Source organism: Telopea speciosissima, chromosome 9 (assembly GCF_018873765.1).
Source record: "Telopea speciosissima isolate NSW1024214 ecotype Mountain lineage chromosome 9, Tspe_v1, whole genome shotgun sequence".
NCBI lineage: Eukaryota > Viridiplantae > Streptophyta > Magnoliopsida > Proteales > Proteaceae > Telopea > Telopea speciosissima.
In genome coordinates, this window is record NC_057924.1 from 59418465 (window position 1) to 59432887 (window position 14423).

The 14423-nt window shown below is 37.0% G+C and overlaps 1 protein-coding gene across 1 annotated transcript in view; it reads left to right on the forward strand.

Moving 5' to 3' along the window:
• The window catches only part of LOC122638536 (pleiotropic drug resistance protein 3-like), a 31461-nt gene extending 20532 nt beyond the window's left edge, over positions 1–10929 (forward strand). The window contains exons 12-22 of the mRNA XM_043831372.1: positions 3608–3758; positions 3882–4016; positions 4226–4299; positions 4392–4724; positions 4817–5107; positions 6027–6110; positions 6234–6367; positions 7097–7324; positions 7674–7845; positions 8414–8668; positions 10642–10929. Coding sequence (XP_043687307.1) covers positions 3608–3758; positions 3882–4016; positions 4226–4299; positions 4392–4724; positions 4817–5107; positions 6027–6110; positions 6234–6367; positions 7097–7324; positions 7674–7845; positions 8414–8668; positions 10642–10908 — 2124 coding nt within the window. The 3' untranslated portion in view covers positions 10909–10929. The remainder of the gene's footprint in view (positions 1–3607; positions 3759–3881; positions 4017–4225; positions 4300–4391; positions 4725–4816; positions 5108–6026; positions 6111–6233; positions 6368–7096; positions 7325–7673; positions 7846–8413; positions 8669–10641) is intronic.
• Positions 10930–14423: the final 3494 nt, after the last annotated feature.

The window sequence follows — 14423 nt, forward strand, 5'->3', positions numbered from 1 at the left end:
TTGGGTCATAGCTCGATATTCTGCCTCTATGCTGGATCTGGATACGACTACTTGTTTCTTGCTATGCCAGGTAACCAGATTGCCACCAAGGATGGTACAATATTCTGTAGTGGAGCGTTGATCATCAAAATCTGGCCCAGTCAGCATTAGTAAAGCATTCCAACTTCAAATTGCCATTGTTGGAGGACAAAATACCCTTTCCTGGTGCTGACTTCAAGTATCTCAGTATTATATAAACCGCTTCAAGATGATTGGTCTGAGGAGCATGAAAGAAGTGGCTCACAACACCAACAACATAGGCAATATTAGGCCAGGTATGTAAGAGATATATTAATCTGCCAACAAGACGCTGAAATCTCTCTTTATCGACCATTTCTCCTCCATCAACTAAGTTGATGATTGACCTTAATGAGAGACTGTAGGTTTACATCCTAGCATCCTTATCTCATTGAGAAGATCTAGGGCATATTTCCTTTGATAGATGAAGATCTCCTTGTCGAAACGGGCTACTTCGATCCCAAGAAAATATCTGAGAGGTCCTAAGCTTTAGTCTCAAACTCTGTAGATAACTGGGTTTTCAACAAGGAGATTTCCGCATCATCCTTCCCAGTGATCATTATATCATCCACATAGACGATAAGAGCAGTAACCTTTCCATCCTTGTGTTTGACAAACAAGGTATGATCAGAATGGCTCTGCTTGTACCCAAACTATAACATAGCTTTCTAGAATCTGTTGAACCAAGCCCATGGTGATTGCTTGAGACTATAGAGAGACTTTTGTAATCTACATCAAAAACCTAGAGGAATTTCCATATACACCTCTTCTTCGAGATCGGCATTTAGGAAGTCGTTCTTTACATTAAATTGTTGGAGACTCCATCCAAGGTTTGTAGCATAGGACAACAGTTACTGAATATAGTTCATCTTTGCAATAGGGGCAAATGTGTCTTGATAGTCGATCCCATAGGCCTGGGTGAAGCCCTTGGCAACCAGTCTTGCCTTATATCTCTCAATTGTTCCATCTGCTTTCTACTTTATAGTAAACACCCATTTGCAGCCTACTGACTTTTTTCGTTCTAGATGAGGGACCAACTCCTAGGTTTCATTTTTCTTCAAGGCCTGCATTTCTTCAACTATAGCATTTCCACTTAAGATCAGTAATAACTTCTTTCCAGCTTTGTGGGATGAATACAAAAGACAAGGTGGAAACAAAGCACGATAGGAAGGTGACAATGGTTCATAGGTAACAAAATTGGAGATAGGGTGACAATGGTTCATAGGTAACCAAATTGGAGATAGGGTGTTGAGTACATGATCTAACTCTTTGTCTTACAACAATAGGAGCATCATCAGAAGAGGGAGAATTACTTGTAACTGAGTTGGAGGAGCTGGAGCATAGGTGGACATGGTGATTTGGAGATTGGCTTTTCCTTCTGTCAAGAGTAAGTGACCAAATCCCTTTTCTTTGGAGTCGAAGGGGTATCAAATACGGGCGGGATATCAGATTCTTCCTTTCCGGATGGAGTTGAGCAAGAGCACTTTCTTCACGAGTAATATGAGCAGAAACTGGGGAGGATGATGTACTGATATCCGGGTCCAGGTAATATAGCCCATCTTTTACCCTACCATAACCAGTCATTGCTCCCGTAGCAGATCCTAAAAGACACCATGGGCAGAATAAAAGTGAACACAACAATTTAGATCAACAGTAAGGCGATAAATGGAGAGCAAATTGGCGCAAAGGTTATGGACATGGAGAACAAAAGATAAATATATAGAGGGAGGACAAGAAATGGAACCTTTACCAGAGATAGCAAATAGGGAGCCATCAACAACCTGAACCTTGTCCCTTACCAGAGCAAGGAAGATACGTACGAAACATATCCGAGGAGCTAGTCATATGGTTAGAGGCTCCAGAATCAAGAAGCCAAGATGGACTAGTAGGGGAGGATACGTGGAAGATACCTAATTGGGCGAGATGAGAAGCTGGTATACTGGAAGAAGCAATGGTAGGAGCTGTAGTGCCAAGTTGGCTCATCATACGTTGGAGAGCAGCCATCTGTTCTGAGGAGAAAGGAGAAGCTGCAGAGGAGAATTATCAGCAGTTTCTGAGAGTTGAGCCTAAGGGCGAGATGACCCTTGTTTATTACCATGCCCACCTTTAGGATGACCATGAAGCTTCCAATAGGTCTTTCTCGTGTGACGAGGATGCCCACAATAGTCACACTTAACCGGCTCTTTAGCAGGAGCAGCCGGTTTACTGGGAATGCTTAGATCCGTCTAAGGAGTAGTAACGAGTGCCGAACAAGTGCCGATTTGGTGGGTGCAACAGAATGCATCATAACTGAACGGCAACGCTCCTCATGTTGGACTAAATTGTAGGCCTCAAGTAGTGTAGGGAACTTATCATGACCGAAAACTTGAACTTGGATTTGATCATACTCTGGGTTCAACTCTGTGAGTGAGTCATATACCTGCTTGATGCAGGTGCACTACCTTGGACTGACCCAAGCCCTTTTGGGAACCCATACGTAGATCACCAAGGTCCAGTTTGAGTTTTGGTTCAATAGGATATTTTACTTTATGGTCTATCTTGTAATTGGGTCCGTTATGGTCTATCTTTTTATTTTTGTTGGTGGAGTTATGGTAGAGTTAGAGTTAGGATTTTATTTCTGAAGTCCAAGATCGAGTCAAGTTCTATTTCAATTTTAGAGTTACGTTAGGAGTCTTTGGAGTCTTTTATTGTTGTCTTTAAATACCAGCTTGTAATCGAGGAAAACAGATTGAATAGAATGGTATAGTTGATTTGTGGTTTGAGTAGCCTGCGTGGCTTTGGTGTGCATGTGCATTCTTCTCTCCCCTCCACCCTTCTTCTTAGGCGTTCCTCTCTCCCTGCAAAATCAGTGTCAAACTACTCTCCCAAGGTGGTGATCATTCAGGGTTTGGTGGCCATGGTGACATTAGTGGTCAGCGGTGAGTGGAGCCGGCACAACCTATGTAACCATGCTCAGCCTTGGGAGGCCAAAGCTTTGAATGCGTAGGAGGCAGCTTGCTGACATTTTTACAAAAGCACTTCCAAAATAGAATTTTCAGCATTTAGACAACTAATGGGTGCTCAAGAACAATATATTAGGGGAAGAAATGTAGAAGTTAATGTCCTGTTTTGGAATTTTTTAAGTTGTGCTCTGCTTTTTGTCTTTAGTGTCTTTACATTGATGTTTAAGTTGGGTCCAAGTGTATGGCTCAGATGTGTGCCAAACGCACATATAAAAGGTATGTAAAAATCTATCCAAGTGTGTGAAAGAAACAAGAAACCAGAAACTACAACAAAGAAGAAACCTTTAGCTTTCTTCCCCTCTTCTTCTTTTGTGGGATTTTGTTACTCTGTTTTTCTTTGCATCTCACTTGAATCTTCATCAAGATTCAGCTGTAGAAACAGCCAACTAAAGGGTCTATCATACTCTCATATCATTGTGGTGCTTTGAACCATATCTTATTTATAGACTGTGATTCTAGTTTTTTAAATGAGCAATTTGCTTTTCCTAATAACTTAGCTTTGAGTATGACCACCTTCTTAGTACTTTTTTCTTTGCTGTTCTCTACAGATGTCCACAAACACTACTTTAGGGCAACAAGTACTTCAAAGCCATGGGTTGGACTTCAGAAGCTACTTTTATTGGATATCACTTGCTGCCTTGTTTGGCTTTGCAATACTTTTCACTGTTGGATATGTGCTGGCTTTAACTTTTTTAAATCGTAAGTTCATCTTCATTTGCTTAACAGCCTTATGCTATATGAAAAGGAAAATTACAATAAATGATAAAAAAAAAGATTAGTAAAATTACTATAAAATGATACAATTTTTATTGTATTCTTCAGCTCCCGGGATGTCTCGTGCTATTATTTCATATGAAAAGCTTGCTCAAATACAAGGAAAAGAAGACTGCAACAATGGTTCTGTAGAGGAGGAATCCACTAATGGCCACCCTGAAAATGTTGCAGAGCCTAAAAGAGGTGAGACCATAGTCTTAATTATCTATTTTATTTTCGAGAGTGATAGACAATTGACCATTTAAAGTATTACAAAACTAGCATTGTTTTAGTACCCCCTCGAAATAGAAAAAGAAACGAACACCATTTTTTGTTATGGCATCCCTACTTATTAGTGTTGATTGTCCTAATTTTCCCTTCATTATATAATAATTCCATGGTTGATTTTATAGGAAGGATGGTCTTACCTTTTGAGCCCCTAACAATGACCTTTCAGAATCTTCATTACTACATTGACACTCCTACGGTAATCATACTAATGTAATCTTTTTACAGTAAATTTAGTTTACTAGATAGGAAAGTCAGATCAAATGACTTTGTTTATTTCATTGGTCTCAGGCAATGAGAGAACGGGGCTTCAAACAAAAAAAGCTACAACTTCTTCATGATATTACAGGTGCATTTAGGCCTGGTGTTCTTACAGCATTAATAGGTGTCAGTGGAGCTGGGAAGACTACTCTTATGGATGTTCTTTCTGGAAGAAAAACTGGTGGTACTATTGAAGGAGATATTATGATTGGTGGATACCCCAAGGTTCAAGGAACATTCGCTAGGATATCAGGTTACTGTGAGCAAAATGACATACATTCTCCACAGATCACCGTGGAGGAGTCAGTGATATATTCTGCTTGGCTGCGACTGTCGCCTCAGATTGATTCAAAAACAAAAGCTGTACAACATTCATCATTTAGAGACAGACTATTTTTGTACAATACCTTTGGGTAGAATCTAATGTTGAAGTTGTCATGAAATGCTTTTTACAGGATTTCATAAATGAGGTCCTTGGGACTATTGAGCTTGATGGAATTAAAGATACTTTGGTAGGCGTGCCTGGTGTCAGTGGTTTATCAACCGAGCAGCGTAAACGTCTCACAATAGCCGTGGAGCTTGTTGCCAATCCATCGATTGTCTTCATGGATGAACCCACCTCAGGATTGGATGCAAGAGCAGCTGCAATTGTCATGCGGGCAGTGAAGAATGTGGTTGGTATGGGACGGACAGTTGTTTGCACCATCCACCAGCCAAGTATAGATATATTTGAGTCATTTGATGAGGTATATCATTAATTCAATCACTTTTTATAATCTCCTCCCCCCCCCCCCCCCCGCCCCCCCTGACATAGGAAACCTTAAAAATTGAGAATGATGTGGTGACCCCTTAGAGTAGTGCAAACAATACTAATATTATGCAGTTACAAATGGATGGAACTTCTGCACTGGACACCTAAAGTTCCTAGTTCCATTTCAACACAACCTCAAAGAGGAGTGTTGAGTGCATAACATTTATGGCGTGCAAGTTCAAGGGAACATCAACTTTATATCTTCAATTCTCTTTGGTGCTGCAAATATTTTCACTTCAAAGCTACTAAATTTTCATGCAAAACCAAGTTCTGGAAGGTAGCCAACCAATGCAAAATTGGATGGCATTTGAACTGAAGCATCTAGTTTTGCCCTGTGGATTACTCTTCAGGACATTTGGCTATCGGATATATGGAGAAAGATGTGGATAGGTTCCATGTTGAATTTGGGGGTATCTCAACCATTGCCCACCATATGGATCTTTGGCCTTTTGTTTTTTTCCAAGGTTCCTAAGCTGCCCTCTTTCCCAAACAGAATTGGAATTTTGTAAGCACTAAAATGACATGCAAAGCCCTCATATTGGTAAGATACATGTCCCAAGATAAAATGATAATATGGACATGTCCACAAAACTTGGGCTCATCAAACAATGCCACATGGCTTAAAAGCTGCTTCAGTTGGAACTTGGAACGCCTTCCAATGAGGCTCATTTGGATCCCTGCACATTTTTTATATGTAAGACTATTAACATTTTAGTAAGTCCTAAAGATTCAACAAGCCAAGCATTAGCTTCTAGAAAACACTATGCTATGAAATATTCTCTATAAAATGCTACGGATGTAATCTTGAAATGTAGTTTTTGATCTATCTACTGCATATTTTACAATTCTTGCAGTTGGTTCTAATGAAAACTGGAGGACGCTTAATCTATGCCGGACCATTGGGTCAACATTCATGTAGGGTTATTAAGTATTTTGAGGTAAATTTACTAACTTCTGAAGTTCTGATATATTATTTTTTCACTGATTGTCAGATATTATGCTGCCTTTTATGATCAGAAACAAGTGGTTGGTAAATCCTTCTTTCCTTCTTTTTTTTTAAGGAAATATCTGGGGTACCAAAGATTAAGGACAACTACAATCCAGCAACATGGATGTTAGAAGTTACATCTACATCTGCAGAAGCAATCCTTGGTGTTGATTTTGCCGAAATCTACAGGGATTCAAATTTATACAAGTATAACTTCCACCTCCTAAGAGAAAAGAATAAAATAATGTAATCCTATTCTAAATCTAGTACATTCTAGTTTTTGTTTTGAAGATCACATCAACATCAGGTATATTTGATGATATTAAACACCATCCAATTGTTACATTATGTGTGTTATCCTTGTGTACCTAACCTTGGGAAGTTGGGTACACATTCTCTAGTTGAATCTAAAGGTTCATTATATTATATGAATATGATAACATCCCCTCATTTTATATCTCTAAATTATTTTTCATAACCAGTATCTTCTTGCTTGCATCAATGCACTAGAAGTTGTTGCAATCAAAAGATATTATTTTTTGGGTGCATTATAGGGTCTTTTCTTTCAATTGGAACTACAGTTTCCAACTCTGACATCCAACCAATACATGTTAAATCAGTAATGACTCATTAATTGATGGGACGCCTCATTATAGACCACAAACTATTCGAAAAGTCTTTCCTCATTTGTTAGAACTGATTTTAAGGCTATGGCTTTGATTGAATACATGGGGTTAATAGCACATTTACTTATTGTTTTGACTTGGAGGTGACAGTTAAAAAGCTTTACATGTCATTTTTGTATTCTTTTTTTTTTTTTTTTTTGGGTAAAGTGTAACAATTCCACTAATTTTATAAAGAGTATTGATTAGTTATCAATGTAAAACATGGTATTGTAAAACGTTATTGTAGCTGATCTTTTATTCTTTATTGTAGGGACAATGTGGAGCTTGTTAAACAATTGAGCACTCCACCGCCTGGTTCAATGGATTTGTATTTCTCTACCTATTTTCCGCAAAATGGTTGGGGGCAGTTCAAAGCATGCTTGTGGAAACAATACTTGTCCTACTGGAGAAGTCCTGATTACAATTTCAGACGTTTCTTTTTCACATTCATTGCATCTGTGCTATTTGGAATACTATTCTGGAAGCAAGGGGGGAAGATGTAAGTCAATTTACTCAACTGGACTTCTATATTACTGTAGAATTTAGATGACAAAAGTCAAAGCTAACAACTTCAGCTTGTTACTTCAAGGGCAATTCTAGGGAGACCACCCTCATTCCTCAACCTCTTCTTAATATTCCTGCACTTGAAACCAGAGCAACACTATAAAAGGCAGTTCCAGGGGTGAAGTGGTCTCCTTATGCACGATTTATTCTTTTCTCTTCTCTTCTCAAGATTCTTTTTTCTTTTCTATCCATTTCTTGACAAACAAACACAGCCTAAGATGGACAATTTTTTTTTGCAAGATTATTCCCATTACTAAAATAGTTCTCTTCATTTTGTGTTGCAGAAATACCCAGCAAGACTTGCTCAATGTACTTGGTGCGAAGTTTATTGCAGTGCAACTCATAGGTGTAAATCTCACCTCAGTAGTCTTACCATTTGTTGCAACAGAGCGCACCGTCTTCTATAGGGAAAGAGCTGCAGGAATGTACTCTTCATGGGCTTATTCATTTGCACAGGTCTAAACCTGCCTCTCAAATTCATCTCGTCGATTTGGCTCAAGTTTGTTTTGAACTAGGGTCAAGCGAAAATAAAACATATTATCCTTGTTCTTTTTCTATGAACTTTTTTACTGGACTTGTTTAGAGATTCTAATGAGAGTTGTTCTAACATGGCACTATTGGAGGATGAAAATTTTATCCTTCTTGTGTCTAAGAGAAGCACATGCTAGGACAATATACGAAAAAGCTAACAAGTTTTCATCCGTTGCAACTTCAGTTTTTGCAGTACCATTGCCACACGTCACGCATGGGAGTACCTCCTCCTGTTGTGTCATAGTATAATTTTTTTTATGGGAGAGGCTTCTCTGAGCAAGCAGGGTACACTACACCCTCTCACATTGATTTTTTAAATCATTATTTCTCTCTCATCAAAACAATTAATAAAATATTGAATGTGAGGAGGTGCAGCGTACGCCTTAGGCTCAGAGTGCCTTTTCCCAGTTTATATTTTAGTGTTGGCCTAACAATCTTAGCTCTTCTAGTTTTTTCCATTTTAAGCTTACATGAGTTGGATTGCATACTGCAGGTGGTAATTGAGATTCCATATTTGTTCACTCAAACTTTTATATATGTCATTATCACATACCCCATGTTTGGGTACTACCCATCAGCATATAAGATATTTTGGCACTTCTATGCCATGTTCTGTGTGCTAGCCTACTTCAATTATCTTGGAATGATGCTTTTAGCTCTGACACCAAGCGTTCGTGTTGCTGCAACATTGTCCTCCGCCTTCTTCTCGATGTTGAATCTATTTGCTGGCTATCTAATACCCAAACCGGTAAGCATTGACTCCACTTTCTTGCTTGAAATAGTTACCCCGTTTTCAGCAAACCCTGACCCATAAATTTTCCACATTGACTAGACGTGACTGACTTTTGATAGACTTGAGGGGTACAATAGTTCTACTTGACTGAATTGACTCCTAGACTCTGTAAAACCGGATTAAGTCTGACTACAGTTAAACCGAGTAATCCTTTTCTTTTCTTTTTTTGTGTTTTTGTTTTTGAGGACTATGGCTGCCTTCTGAAGTTTTATTAATCTTAAAATTTAAAAATGAACTACAACTTTTGGGCACATCAGGTCTGAACCCTGAACAAGTCAAACCTAACAATTAAAAACGGTCATATAATTTATGTTAAGGTACTTGTTATTTCCCTCTTACCGATAAGGGTGTTGCATACTCCTATTGTTAGGGGTATTATGGGGTTTGTTTCTTTATGTTTTAGTTAAGGGTATTATGGTCCTCATAGTTGTCACGGCATCGCCTAGGCGTCCAAGCGGATTATTTGGGGTCTAGGCGGTTGTCGCCTTAGTAATATCGAACGCCTTTGCCCTTATTTATGCCAAATATCATTTAAGTAAATATTTCATTTACTTAAGATATTATTCATAATTAAGAAAATATCCCCCTATTTGAATCCAATAAAAATCCCCCCAGGTAAAAAAATCAAATTCTAAAAGGATAAAAAGTCAACCCTACCAATAACAAAACTGGATTTCGTGGTAGGTCAAATTTGCAACTTTCTAATGCTTTGGTTTTTCTCAAATCTAAAAATTCTATAAATCTTAATATGGTAAAACATTTGAAACCAAAAAGAGCGATAAAATATATATATTTTTTGTACCTAAAAAAATATCTCATTCAGGCGATTTGACAAGATTCGACACCAAATAAGGTTTGACCCAAGCATAACTTCTTCAATATAAATCAGATTTAAGCAATCTTAGATTTGTTGGAAAGCTGGTTTTGTGTTCTACCAAATACACAAAGTCTCATGTAAAAATAAGTTCATTTGACCAATAAAACTTCGTAGAGAACAAAAACATTTCTCTAAATCGAGTGCAGTTTAAATACTTATCGATAAGATCATATTTTCTAAGAACAATATAAACCAAATGTAAGACTAGGTATACCATGACAATGACCAATTCCAAAAACAGTATAAACCAATTATATGTTTTGATTGTTTCAAACTTCAAACAGTTTGCTTCTTCAGTTCTGTTGTCTTCTAGTTCTATGTTGATTTTTTGATGACTTGATGTGACTTAATATTGATTTTTTATGATTTATGTGATTTAATGTTGATTTTTTATGACTGGATGTGGCTTAATGTTGATTTTTTATGTCTTGATGTGACTTCACGTTGATTTTTGATGATATAAGGTTTATATTGTAACATACTAAATAATGTTAGAAAAGAGGGAAAATAAAAAATAACACTTGAGCGTCTTTGTCGCCTAAGCGCTTACGCACCCTTCTACTGCCTTGGATCACCTTGCCGCCTTGACAACTACAAAGGGTGTACCCAATGCACGAGGCTCCTGCCATTGTAGGGTCTGGGTAGGGTCATAATGTAATGCTTTGACAACTACGATGGTCCTAATTCATGCTAAAATGGAGTATTCTTGTCTTTGTATTGTTTTTGATCTTATAAATAAGAAGACTTGCTCACAGTAGGATCTATCTAGCCTATCCGTATATTTTTGTTTCTTCTCTCCAACGATCTCCTTTTCTTCTCCACTTCCTCTTCTCTTCTTCTCTCATTCCTTCTTCCTTCTATTGATTGTTTGATGATCTAATGCTCCAATAATTTATTTATTTATTTTTGCAATTTACATTCTACTATTATACTTAGAGCTATAGTTATAAACTTTACTTTCAAATGAACTCTACTTTATGGACTACTGCGTTGACATGAGTTTAAATCACTGACTGATCTAGTTTTGCATTGTGGTGTACTTTTGTTGCAGCAAATTCCTGTATGGTGGATTTGGTTTTATTATTTATGCCCTACATCTTGGACATTAAACGGTTTCCTTACTTCACAATATGGAGATGTACAGAAGGAGATATTGGTATTTGGTCAACCCCAAACTATATCTTCCTTTTTGAGTGGATACTTAGGGTACAGTTATGACAGCTTGGATGTCGTAGCTGTTGTTCTTATTGCATTTCCATTCACCGTTGCATGTGTCTTTGCTTATTGTATAGGGAAACTGAACTTCCAAAAGAGATAAATGTTGTAAAGCCTTACATGGATCATTAAAATTTTTAATTCACCTGATTCAATGTAATTCAAAATTTAGCCTAAGTTAATTCATGGCTGGCTCATGTATACTTCGCATTTGTTACCCTACTCTGAAATTTTTGTTGTATCATTTTGTGTAATGTGAGCATCTGTCTCAGTCCCTTCAACATTAAACTCTAATATCAATCAACTACGGAGGGTAGGAATCATCTGAACAGAATTGCCTATGTGGTTAGCATTTGTCTGACACTCCTCCACCCTTCAAAATTCAGCATGAACTTGTTATCAAGGTGTTGATTTTAAGTCCAATTTTGGAAACTGCAAACTTAATTCTATTTTAAGAACTTGGACCATTGAATAACAGGGGGAGTCTGTTTTTCATGGTGGGCCATAGATTTGAGTTGGCCAACAAAAAAAAATATTGGATTTTGGTCAACCCAAATGGTAATCTTTCAAAAGGAAGAAAGAAAAAGGCCAGATAGAAAACTGAAAAAAACCCTACTGGTTTGTAAGAAAAACATGAAAAATGACTTGTTAGAGCAGGCCGGTTGAGAGGATTTAAACTAGAGTTATCCAGATCATTCACATGACCTGATCCAGTTTTTAAAACTATGGCCAAAATAATTTATTGTAGCCATTCAATTAAAATCAGATTCTTTTGAAAACTTGAGGTTATTCTTTATAAAAAAATCTGTTTAAAAATAGAGAAAGAACTAGGCTGAGCAAATTATGTATTCTTAGATTCTGATCCACTCTTTCTTTTCCTGGATAACAACCGAAAGGTAGAAATCAGTTCAAACAAATAGGAAAATTTGAAAAGAAATAAAAAATAAAAAAAAAATTCCAGTTCAGCTAGGGAGGAGGCTCAAGCCTCAAATCTTGTTCATTGTAAAGGTTCACCCAGAAACAGAAATATCATAAGTGTTCCTGTTCCTGCTCTTGTTCCAAAAAAATAGAGTAAAATTTGTGACAATGTCTGAAATATCTGTAGGAATGTTAGAAATCCTCCAATCCCTCTCACCATAAAAAATAGAGTTCAAATTGTAAAAGGGAGTTGATGATGACTGAAAAAATCTGAATAACTACAATGATTTTCACGAGGATATCCAAGAAGTCTTCTCTCAAAATGTGAGATAGTTGGGAATGGATAGGATAAAGGGGGACAATGAAGCATATGACTGGTTGGTGAAGAATTATCATCTCTCAACGTGGTCTAGATATGCATTTGACTTCAGAGCCAAGAGTGATCACATTACCAATAACATGACCGAGTCCTTCAACCATTGGATATGACCCCGGTCAATTAGATTTGGATTAAAAGATTACATTATAGGTGGCTTGCACTATGGAGTGGGGGCAACTCCAAGTATTAAGAAGTTGCACTCGGTTATGGAAGATTCAAGGTTCTGTACACTTATGCCATTAGGATATAAGCAGTTTGAAGTTATAGATGGGATATCAAGATTTGTGGTAAATTTGACAAACAGGACTTCTTGTTGTAAGGTTTCGAATGTTACACGAATCGCTTGTAAACATGTAGCAGCAACAATTACACATATTAGGGGTGATATTGAAGCTTTCTGTGACTCATTTTACATTGTAAAGAGATACCGACTGGCACATAGGGAGATGATTCACCCACTACTAGATTTGCAACATTTGGAAGTTAATGATGGTAATGATGTGTGGCACCGCCACCATTAAAATGGCTACCAAGTAGACCCAAAAAAAGCAGGAAGAGGGAAGCTAGTGAAACAGAACCTAGAGACTTTAGGAAAAGGACTTTTGCTATTCAATGTGACATAATGCAAAGAAATGGGTCATCAAAACAAGAGGACTTGCCAGAGAGTTGCAGTCCATGGGAAGGGGGCATCTTCCAACCAGAGAGCTGGTGTGAAAGTATTATCAAGCCTAGTCAATGTTTTTTTTTTATACAGTTTTAATCTATTATTTTTTCTTTTTTTCTTCATATGTAAAGAAAGAAAATGAATGATGATGTGGATGCAGCCAGAGAATCACCAAATCTCAAGGTTCTTCTGTAGTCACCCATGTCAATAATCAAGAAAAGCAAAGAGCAAAAATGTCTAAGGCGGCACCATGGATAAAAACAAGGAGAGCTATTAGAAAAAGAGAGGGTGGTAGACAAATTTAGGTGTAACATTTGATAGGGAAACTGGATGATAAGAGTTCCTATATTTGATGAGTTTGTATTAATTTGGAAACATTTGGTTGTAATTTCTTCATGAGAAACATTTGGTTTTAATCTTGTATGGGTCTAAATGGGAAACATTGGGTTGGAATTATGCTTTCTGAATGAAAATTGAGAAGATTTCAATGATGTTGTCTTTAAATTTCTTGAATAGATGATGAGTTCCTTGTTACATTCAAGTAAACAAATGGAAAAAAAAAAGAAGTATGAACACCAGATTTGCAAAATAGTCACTCTATTTCATTGATAATATGGATCAGCAAAGTGCTTCCATTTAAAAACATAGCTCTGAATCCTTGATCTAACTCTTTGTCAAGCTCCTCCACTAAAATATACAAAAATCACAACAAACATAGCTATTACAATATGACCATCATATTAATTGTATTATTCAAACTGCAGATCTTTTCCCTCATATTTTGCAACTCGTCTTTCACCTACAATTGTGTACTTTGACCTACGATTGTTGGAATATTGTCTCTAGTCACAAGAATTCCACTTGGTGCATCCACGGGTTCACACCAGGAGAAAAATCCACATCCTTCTCTTGGATAATCTGGGCAGCAGTAGTATAGTTTGTTAGTATTCTGGCGAGACTCAAAAATTCTCACCGTTACCCTTTTTTGACAAAGACATCTTAAGTTCTGATACCTTAATGGACATGGGGTAGTTGTTGTTATTCACACTGGTTGATGACATAGTCTGTAAAATAATAAAGATAAATATTAGACTTGTGAGAATATCAGCATAAAGTTCAAAAAATAGAATATGGAACTTTTAGAATCCATTGAGCAGTCTACCAAAAAAAAAAAGAATCCATTGAGCATGGTCCTTATTTTCGCGAATCGAAGTAACCAAGCTCAATGATTTTAAGACATTCTACTAGTCTATAGCAGTTGGCTATTTGATTCTAGAAGAATCAATGATTCAACATGCTGAGATGATAACGAATATGCAGCTTTTAGAATCCATTGAGCAGTTTAAACTTAGTTAACATAGCCTACTGTACTGTCTATTGATATTTGATCTAGGAGGAAATCAGTGTGAATCAGCTCAAAGAAGGTAGATCAGTGCATGGTTCTGTTATTAGGCAAGGAAATATCTGAGGGGACTGCCATGGGTACATTTATTCTTGGTCAAATTTTATAGTTCTAGCCCACATATTTATTTCCTCTCTGCTTATAATTAATGTATGGTTTGTCTTTGGTGTTTTCTAAATGAAGTATGATAGTAAAACAGAGAACAGTTATACTAAGTTTTAGAAAGGTTGTAAGTGTATAAATGTAAATCATTTT